Source organism: Pectinophora gossypiella, chromosome 25, assembly GCF_024362695.1.
Source record: "Pectinophora gossypiella chromosome 25, ilPecGoss1.1, whole genome shotgun sequence".
Taxonomy (NCBI): domain Eukaryota; kingdom Metazoa; phylum Arthropoda; class Insecta; order Lepidoptera; family Gelechiidae; genus Pectinophora; species Pectinophora gossypiella.
The window spans coordinates 2,917,747-2,928,953 of NC_065428.1; the positions used below are offsets into that span (position 1 = coordinate 2,917,747).

Sequence of the window (11,207 nt, forward strand, 5' to 3'; positions counted from 1 at the left end):
TAAGTCACGACAAAAAAAAGAAAAAAATGGTAGATAATCAAAACAAAACAACAAAAAAATCATAATTGGTTCTAAATTCAAATTCTGATGCATCACCATTATTCACACAGAAATTAGGTCGTGTAGGTTCGAAATAAATTATGAAATTCTGATTACAATACAATAACTCTTTATTGCACTTAAAACATAAAAATATACTAAGTATTATATAAGAATTATTATAGGTATAAGATCAGTATATAAAGATAGGCTACATAAGCCATCTTCGGGCGCATCAGCGTCGTGCCGACTAGGAGTCGAAGTGGTCGCCATGGCCGAAATCGGTCGGAGATCATCATCATCATATAAAGACAGATCTAAGGCGGTTTTCACACGGCGCCGCGCACCGCCGCGGAGGACGGCGACGGTGAAGCGGATTTCGTAGCGATGCTCCGCGCGGTGAGGCGGTTTACGCGCCTGTCCGCGCGGATGGATTTAACGCGGTTTTGGACAGTTTGATCACAGACACTGGCAATAATGGACGCTGAAGTGGTGGCAGCAATCTGGCTCTTGTGGAGTTATTTATGGCGTAGAAAGAAAAAAATAAGAAGATATTGGGTTCATCCATTTTTGCAAAGCAGAACTCGAAATAGGACATTCATATTATTCTATAAAAGATTTTCATGTCCCAAATAGCAGAGCGACTTTCAATCTCCGAAATAAACTTCTCGACATCGAAATCCATTTTTAAATTGCATTAACACGTCCTGCACTCACGACGATTCGCGCGGTTATGCGGTTCCTCGAGTGCGAGGCGCCGCCCCTCCGCGCGGATGGCAGCGCGGAGGGGCGGTGGCGGCGAGAGCACCGCATCACCGCGCGGTCGGGCGGTGTACGTGTGCGAGGCACCAACGGATTTCATACAGGCCAATGCGACATGAGAACCGCCCGCCCACCGCGGCGGTGCGCGGCGCCGTGTGCAAATCGCCTTAAACTAACGAAAAACATTTTCTTTTTTCTATTTAACTTATTATTTATAAATTTTAATCAAGAATTTAAAAACGTAATAAGTAATATCATTATCGACATTTTATCACATTTTTCTATGACGTCACAGTGTGCTTTTTCATACACTTCAAGACTCCGATACCGACCCCGGCGGCGTGGTCGACGATTTACCTCAATCAGCGCTTATCGCCATAAACCCGCTAGGGTCGATTAATTCTTTCAAATATTTTTCCTCTCAGACGACGCCCTGAGCCGAGGTTCGCGCCCAACTGGGCACCCTCAGGCCTGTTGTCTTAAATGTTGTACCGGGTGAGAGCCTTCAGCGCTCCCCATTTGTCCGGCCAATTAAGTAGTTAATGCCATCTGCGGCAAATCTACAATAAGTCACGTCAAAAAAAAAACAAAAAAAACTGACATTATCCTATGGTCCTCGTATCATGTTGCAATATGTGAAATTAGAAAGAAATAAAAAATAAAAATAACATTCAAAATATTTTATTTGCATTAAATAAACTACAAAATTCAACTACAAACACTATTATCACAAACTACTTAATAAAATAACTAAGAGGTATTATTTTTTTTTTTAAACATTTTTTACAATTTGCTTATAAATAAAATAAATAATTGAGTATTCAACATTGATCCGTTTTCGTTCTTCAATTCGTTAGTTTTTAAAAGCTTTTTTATAACTTTGGGTAATAAATACCCTTTGTGGTCCAGTGGTTGAGCGTTGGTCTCGCGATCCGGAGGCCCCGAGTTCGAATCTCGGTGGGGACAAATCACAAAAATCACTTTGTGATCCCTACTTTGGTTAGGACATTACAGGCTGATTACCTGATTACCCAACAGTAAGATGATTCCCGAGAAATGAGAAGATAGATAATTATCACGTAAAATCTGAACAGCGATTTTAATTTTTTTTGGGTACGTTACTAAAGTCAAGGCTGTATGGCCCTCAGATCTTTGCCTGCCATATATGAGGCGAATTTAAACAACAACATAATATTTTTATCACTGTCCTCGAGCCAACTGTGTCAGTGAAAACTGTATTTAAGGTAAATTAATAACTCATTAGTGTAAGTCCGGACACTTCATACAAACAACCTCGTTTTACACAGACACTACACATTGACATTATCGTACACGCGCATCTGTGTGTGTGACGTCTGACACCATACGATTCAAGTCTAAACTATGTTCGAGGGGGGGTGAGATGAACCTAGCTCAGCCGCTGGTGGGGAGCGGAGAGTTGCCGTTCTATACGTAGTATTATTCCTTATTCTATTCCGGGGTGCAACTTCAACGGGGTACGGCGCTCCCAGAATGCAGCAGAGATACTCGTAACAGAAAAAGAAAACAGCAAAACAGCTCCAAAAGATACATTTGGCTTGAATAGCAGGCTCTGCACAGCAACAGAGACGCGGCGCGAATTATATCGAGGATTTCAACCTATAGACGTAGCTAATGCTATCTACTTGGATAGCCGCCTTACGGCTAATCAAAGCTCTCGATATAATTCGCACCTAATGAGCTAATGAGCTTTGCAAACTGATGGTTATTTCGACTAATTTTTTGCTTAATAGGGTCCGTCTCCTGTCCTGGCGAGGTCCTGTGCGTTGTCATCATAACCGGAGCGGGCTGAGGCGTCTGCCGGCTCCACTGAGATCCTCGGCTTGAAGCCACGCTCGTCGGCTTCGTACTCTACCACCTGGTGAAGGAAAATTAGTTAAAGCCACAAATAAACTTATATACTTATGTATAATCTATACCGGGTGTTAGTGACATCGTAACGAATACTCAGGGGAGTTAATATCAAGTGGAATTTTGAAAATAATAAAAAAAAACTAATAAACAAACATGAATTTCAAATTCAATTTCAGAACCAAAGTTATAAAATTTCTTAGATCGGGTGTATAGTAGCATAGTAGAGAGAGTATACTCTTAATTGGTAATTCTATTTTATTTAACTAAACAGCTGGGCGATATCTAACTTTTTTTTTTTTTGTTTGTCTGTTATTATTATTTTTTTTTTAATGTTTGAGGAGTGACAAACATCGTTTGTTTTTATTATATTCTTTTCTATTGCATGCGGTGCTCACCTGTAATTAGTTACGCAATTAGTTTTAAGTCTTTTGAAATGTAATTTATACATGAATTATTGTAGTAACTGTTGGTGTGCCTAATAAAAAAAAAAAAAAAAAATTTACGGAAAAACAACTCCGAATCATGGTCTGAATCAACCCTCAAAGTTTCCGTTACGATGTCACTAACACTCTGTTGAGTTAAATTAAATTACATAGACTGCTTTAAGTTCGGATTTTTCCCTATCCGTACACACATTACTTACTCGTACATGAAGTTACTTTGGGAGTCGTAAACGAAATGAGTAGAGCCGTACTTAATTATAATAACTTACATCTACCTTAGACATTCGTTTATAGATATTTAGCACTTAAAATAAAAAAATAAACCAGGGATGAATTTGGGTTTAAGTATTTGACAGCCAAGCAAAGTTTAGTCGAATTGTACTAAAATTGGATTCAATTTTGCTTGGCTATCAAATACTACATACCCACTATATACCCACGTTCATCCCTGGTTTATTTTTTATTTGTAAGGTAGTTATACTTTTCCTATGGTTATTTTATCATTTTCTTACCTGTTTAGTACCATCAGGTAGCACCACGAAGTAAGATCCTTCAGCACGGTTCTCCTGTCTAGACTCGGAATGTCCAAAATCGCTGCCTGACTCGAAATCGTTCACTTTGTACGCGAAGTCGTAGTTGGCTGGCTCCTGTTGGAAATAACATAGCAATTTAATTAAGACGACGATATGGGGTGTTGCTACGAACAAACCGTAAGGCGTTTTGAAGGTTTTAAAAGCTTTTAAAAAAATACTATTTAATGTGTTTATAGTTGAAAAAAACGAATTACCTCATTAAGCTCATCAAGCGCGTTTCTGGCGTACCCGTAACCCTGGCTGGAGAGCGCGTCATACTGGTCCGGTACCCCGTACTGCTCCGAGGGCATAGCACCCCGGGAGGAAGGCGCTCCATACTTGTCTGAGGGGGCGGATCTGAAAAGATACAGGTTTAATAATATCAATCATCATTCATACATGTGGTCAGGGTAGTAGTAGGCAGACTTTTCTCTTAGAGTTTTCATTCAAAGTTAGAAAAACCCTAAATCATTAGAATTTGATACTTTTTCAATATTTTCACTGTATTACTAACCTGGCAGACCCAAAAGACGACGCAAAAGCGCTCGTCTTCAACCCTGAGGCTCCGGTTGCAGGCGCTCCGTACTCCTGAGCAAGTTCTCTAGCATTCGGGGCACCATAAGTATCCGACAACGACCTTTGACTCGGGGCTCCATAAGTCGACGACACAGAGTTCAAGCCTTGAGAATAGGAGTCAGAATTTCTGGCAGAAGGGGCACCGTACTGGCTAGAGAGGGATCTAGATGACGCGTAGCCTTTAGAAGCACCAAAAGAACGCGAAGAGGACTGGCTATGAGATTTGGGCGAATAACTAGATCCAGAGTTTCTGGTCGAAGGAGTCCCGTATTCCTGAGAAGGGGTTGAACGGAAACCGAAGGAAGGTGCACCGTATGATGAGGAAGGTGTACGAGCGGATGCGTATCCGGATTGAGGGGCGCCGTATTCCTCTGAAGGAGCCGATCTGAAGTCAGGAGCGCCATATGACGTTGGTGGGGAGCGCAGAGAAACAGCGTAGGAGTCTAATGAGCGCGAAGACGGCGGTCCGTAGGAATCAGAAATACGAGCATTGGGAGCACCGTAAGTATCAGATAAGCCACGAGCTGTAGGTGCTCCATATTCTTGAGAAGGATCGGAAAGACCGCTTCTCAAACCAGGTGCGCCGTATTCTTGAGAGAGTCCAGACCTAGCAGAAGGGGCGCCATATTCTTGTGAAAGACCTGATCGAGCATTGGGAGCACCATATTCCTGGGAAAGACCTGATCGGGCGTTAGGAGCACCATATTCCTGGGAAAGACCTGATCGGGCGTTAGGAGCACCATATTCCTGGGAAAGACCTGATCGGGTGTTAGGAGCGCCGTATTCTTGCGAAAGGCCGGACCTAGCAGAAGGGACACCGTATTCTTGGGAAAGGCCTGACCTGGCAGAAGGAACGCCATATTCCTGGGAAACGCCAGACCTGGCAGTAGGAGCGCCGTATTGCTGGGAAACGCCAGACCTGGCAGAAGGAGTGCCGTATTGCTGAGAAAGACCTGATCGAGCGTTAGGTGCGCCATATTCTTGCGAAAGGCCTGATCTCGCAGAAGGAGCCCCGTATTCTTGAGAAAGACCTGATCTCGCAGAAGGAGCGCCGTATTGTTGAGACAATCCGCTCCTCAAACCAGGAGCGTTGTATTTTTGGGATATGGAACGCGCGCCGAAGGAAGGAGCGCTGTATTCCTGGGAGAGAGATCGTTGGAAGTCCGACCCATGACCGTGGCTATGGTCGTGATCAAGGTTGCCACGTGCGGATGGGTAGCCGCCGCTGTAAAAAAAAGGAAAAAATATAAAAGAAGAAAATTAATTGAGTCTTAGAGGAGTAAAATGGAAAAATGATTTTTCTTCAGATAATTAAGGTATATAATAATTATACGAGTATTAAGGTAATATAATTGGCCAGCAAACCTCGGCTCACTACTTTTGTTATATTATTAAGTAAGTAAGTACATTTAAATCTTACATATTACTTATACGCTTAGCGGTGAAGAAAAAACCCAGATAACCGATGCGATTCGGAGGTTTACGTGACCTAACCTGTATTGGGCTGGTTTTCCATTCGCGGGTTGGAAGGTCAGACAGTAGCTTCTGTAAAAAACCGGACCTGCCAAATCTTCAGGTTAGGTAAGCGGACTCTGTGACAACGGGATAACGCTAGTAAGATGATGATGACTCTTTGTACTTACTTTTCTTTTTGGGATTGTTTCTTACATACATACATACTTACATACATAAACTCACGCCTATTTCCCACCGGGATAACCAGAGACTATAGAATTCCATTTGCTTCGATCCTGACACACTTCTCTTCCTCCACATTCATCAATCGCTTCATATAGGCACGCCGATTCAGAGTAGATTGTACTAAACCTTTTCTAAGGACATCTCCAATTTGGTCAATGTAAGTCCTTCTAGGTCTTCCTCTGCCAGCCCTATCATCAACTTTCCATACTACCTATTCTTCTTCTTTGCGAGTCTTCTACCTATTGTTTCTTACTTATTATAAAAGGTTATGACCACTTACCCAACAGGGGGTTCAGCGAGTGCAATGGACAGGAGACAAATCAGTGGTATGAACATCTGAAAACATGCAGAAGGAATGTCTAAAACGGTTGCCTGGAAGAAATTGCTTTAGGGCAATATGGCCGCGCAATTGTGCTGTATCTATGTATTAGGTATGTCTGCTTTTTAACATTAAGTTCTGTGCAACAAAGTGTCTTAAACGTTGTACCGGGTGAGAGCCCTCAGCGCTCCCCATTTGTCCGGCCAAGTAGTTAATGCCATCTGCGGCAAATAGATGCGTAGATAGATAGATTAAATACTTTATTGAGCTTTATTTACTTTATTGAAATCTACAATAAGCCAAAAAAAATATGTGTTTTTGATTGAATGAAAAAGTTTTTTTTTCTAAACCATAACATAAACGTAGCCTCACGTCCTCAATACTTAACGGGGTGGACAGAGGCAAGAAAACAGTAGCTTAAGTGTATTCCATACTTAATACAAGTAATTGAACAGCTTACTCTGCGTTTGGCCGTCGACCCCATTTGTCCAGAAATCAGAATCATTTAATCAACGTTATTATCATGGATAAACTTATTGAAGGTCAATGTAACATTTTTGAATTAACGTCATTTCGTAATGTTTTATGGCTGAGGAGAAGAAATGACAAGAAACTGCAACAGCAACACATCTTTTATATCAATGAGGGTGCATTATAAGTTATTTAATGACTAGAGGAACACATTCAATACCAGACATTTTTATCATTTAGGTAGTCATTAATCTTATAATAAGCTTTTTTACATTAGCAGTCGTTAATAACCATCAATCCGCACTGGGCCCGCGTGGTGGTTTAAGGCCCGATCTCCCTATCCATCCATAGGGAAGGCCCGTGCCCCAGCGGTCGGGACGTTAATGGGCTGATGATGATGATGAAGCTTTTTTACATAAAGTAAGCTTCACATGAGCTTTAAATTTATTTTCTGACTTTATAATATTATCTGGAATTTTATTATAAAAACGTATACATAACCCCAAAAAGATAAATTTAACTTACCTTATCTAGAATTTTGAATAGCAATTTTATTTTTATTTCTTGCCAAGTAGTTTGTCCGGCCAAGTAGTTACTAGTTACTGCCATTTACGACAAACAAATACGAAAAAAAGAACTTACCTTCATGTTTTTAACAGATAAGAGGTCAATGTGAGTACCTGAAAAGAAAAAATGAATAGTTTAATAAGTTATTTTTTATTACATACATAAACTCACGCCTATTTCCACCAGAACGTGAGCAGAGATTATGGAGTTCCTGAAAAACTCTTGCTTCCTCCGCATAAATAATAATACATTTTTAAAATAATAACACTTTTATACTCATTGTACCGGGTGAGAGCCCTCAGCGCTCTCCATTTGTCCGGCCCAGTAGTTAATGCCATTTGCGGCAAATATGTAATAAGTCAGGTCAAATCAAAAATAAAAATTTTACACTTATTTTGGTAAACAGATAACTTAAAAGCTTTATAAGAGCTTTACACTCATGTAGTATCGGAATGCCTTTCATGATGACGATTTGATTTTGGTTTTGATTTTGATTTGATTTCTTTTCAACACTTGTAACTTTTTCCACTATTATTACACTATTTAAGTATGTACATAAATAGCTTATAAGTACACATCCCACTGCTGGGCACAGGCCTCCCCTCAAACAACCGGAGGGAGTATGGAGCATACTCCACAACACTAATCCAGTGCTCTTTGGTGGAGGCAGATGTGCTAGTAACCCTGGACCAAAGGCTTAACGTGCTCTCCAAAGCACGGATCATCTTTCGGACAATCTGGTGATCATTGCTGCGACCTGATCACATTATCACTAGGGATCTCACTTTGTGATCCATTTTTGAAAATGGAGGTATTTAAAGGTTCAACCTACCCTCTTTTGAGAAGTCTGTATTGAAACTGTGGCAACACTGAACTGATACGGTGTCAAACAGATCTCAACTATTTATACCATTTGTAACTTAACAATACACTCGCTAACCAACTTAAACATTCACTTGACAAACTAGTATCTATTTAACTTTGGTCCTTACAACTTAGGCGTGAAGGCGATTAGGTGTTCGCTCGAATGGTACAGTTAACGTGGTGATTGGTGATAGGATGAACCTTCGTGGTGACATGTTATAAATGGTCTAGATAGCCTGAGTTTGGTTTGATTCGATTGCCAGATACACACATATAAGTGACATCGTAACGAAAACTTTGAAGAATGATACAGACCATGATTCTGAATTGATATCAAATAGAATTTTCCGTCGCAAAAGTATGGAACTGAAAATAATCCACAACTCAGAATCATAGTCTGAAACATCCCCCTTAGTATTTGTTACCCCCTGTAGAGGTGTTAGTGACATCGTAACGAATACTGAGGGGGATGATACAGACTTTGATTCTGAATTGATATGAAGTAGAATTTTCCGTCGCAAAAGTATGAAACTGAAAATAATTATAAAAAAAAAACAGTAAACTCTTCATGATATTCTGACAGGAAAATCCGCAGCTCAGAATCATGGTCTGAATCATCCCCCTCGGTATTTGTTACGATGTCACTAACACCCATTACTTGTATGGCTACTTGTACGTAGTTGTACGGGGTGTACAGTCATGAGCAATATCATATACCCACTTTAGAACCCTGTCGCACTCATATATTTGACATTTAAGTAATGAGACTTACGGTTTCATTTGTCAAAAAAGTTAATATGACATGATTTCAAAGTGTATAGATATTAGTGCTCGTGACCGTAGGTGTAAGTGACATCGTAACGGATACTGAACGGAATTCAGCTCATTATTCTAAGTTAATGTTAAAAGAAATACGAGTAGGTGCTAAGAAATCTTACGACATGCCCGAAAGATAAGCTGCTGAGCGCACTCTATGTTTATTTATAAAATATTTTTATTATTTTTTAGACGTATAAAGATTCGTTTCCGGATCAGCCAGGGCAAAAGCAAAAGGGTCGATTAATTTCCTCCTAAACTATGCCTTGAGCACGCTGAGAGTCGCGCCCAACTGGGCACCATCAGGGGCCTGTTTAATAAAACTTACAATTGTAATTTACAACGACAATTTGGTGTTCATTACGTAGCTAATATGAAACTGCAACATATTTGTGATCACAAACTCCGCAATGTACATCTAATTGTCATTGTAATTTACAATTGTAAGTTTTATTAAACAGGCCCCTGGCCTGTTGTCTTAAACTTTGAACCGGCTGAGAACGGCCTCTGTGGTCCAATGGTTGAGCTTTGAACTCACGATCCGGAGGCCCCGGGTTCGAATCCCGGTGGGGAGATATCACAAAAATCACTTTGTGATCCCTAGTTTGGTTAGGATATTACAGGCTGATCACCTGACTGTCCAAAAGTAAGATGTTCCGTGCCTCGGAAGGCACGTTAAGCCGTTGGTTCCGGTTACTATTTACTGATGTAAGTGAGTAATCGTTACCTGAGCCATGTCAGGGGCCTTTGGCGGCTCACTCATAACTCTGAGGCTGGTATTCCACCTCACAACCCACACGATAAGCAGAAGACCAACTGAGAGCTTCGCTCCCCATTTGTCCGGCCAAGTAGTTACTGCCATCTGCGGCAAAAAAGCAGAAACAGAATTCTAACACGTATTTCATCATAGCCTTACTATAATGAACAGATCGTCCGATAGGGTCGGATGTGGAGACGGTTGCAAAACATCCCATCACCGAAAACTCAATTTGTCGTCTCACGATTTACAATAATAACTCATAAAGTCCAATCATCAATCAGTACGATCAAAATGGCAGAAAACTAATCTTGCTAAAATGTTATTTGGACTTGGTATTTGGATTGCTATCACCTGACAATTTGACTTGTCCGTCAAATCAAATCAAATGCATGTAAACAGCCTATATACGTCCCACTGCTGGGCACAGGCCTCCCCTCAATCAACCGGAGGGGGAATGGAGCATACTCCACGCTGCTCCACTGCGGGTTGGTGAGGGTGTTTTTTTACGGATAATAGCCGGGACCAACGGCGTAACGTGCCGTCCGAAGCAAGGAATCATCTTACTTTTTCGAACAATCAGGTGATTTAAGCCTGAAAAGTCCTTACCAAACAAAGGACAGTCTCACAAAGGGATTTCGACAATGTCCCCATAGGGAATCGAACCCATTTATTGTATAAATTTCGACAATGTCCCCTTCGCGGGTTGGAAGGTCAGACAGGCAGTCGCTTCTGTAAAAAACGGGGGAGATGATATAAACGCCGGTGGTCTAGTAGTTAGAGCGTTAGGCGTTAGGATCACGATCTGAAGGTCCAGGTTTTATCCCCGATGGGCACATTGTCGAAAGTAAGTTTTGACGTCATCAAGCTTGGTGAAAGACTTCATCAAGAGTCCTAATAAGTTTAAATAGGTCTTCAATGACCGTGTAACTGTGACAGGCTCCGTGGTCCAGTGGTTTGAGCGTTGGGCTTACTATCCGGAGGTCCCGGGTTCAAATCCCGGTGGGGACGTACAAAAATCACTTTGTGATCCCTAGTTTGGTTAGGACATTACAGGCTGATCACCTAATTGTCCGAAAGTAAGATGATCCGTGCTTTGGAAAGCACGTTATGCCGTTGGTCCCGGTTACTACTTACTGGTGTAAGTAAGTAGTCGTTACATGACCATGTCGGGGGCCTTTGGCGGCTCAATAGTAACCCTTTCACCAGGGGTTGGTAATCCACCTCACAACCCACACGATAGAAGAAGAATGGCCGTGACCCTGGTCATCATCATGAACCGGAATATCTCGTCTCAAAGAATTTATTTAGAGCAAGGGCAAAAGTCATGTTGTACCCAACCTACCTTTCTATGGACAAAAATATCGACAGAACCAATTTACAAACTTACATTTACCGTTACCAAACGCTCCATCTCTAACAACTTT

General features: G+C 41.2%; 1 protein-coding gene across 1 annotated transcript; it reads right to left on the bottom strand.

Annotated features, from left to right (window-relative positions):
* Positions 1-1,887: 1,887 nt before the first annotated feature.
* LOC126377994 (pro-resilin-like) lies at positions 1,888-5,185 on the bottom strand (the record flags this gene model as incomplete). Its single annotated transcript, XM_050026014.1, has 4 exons — positions 1,888-2,698; positions 3,650-3,784; positions 3,925-4,066; positions 4,224-5,185. Coding segments are annotated over 4 exons (1,371 nt in total), but the record flags the coding sequence as incomplete, so codon positions are not given.
* Between the last annotated feature and the right edge of the window lie 6,022 nt (positions 5,186-11,207).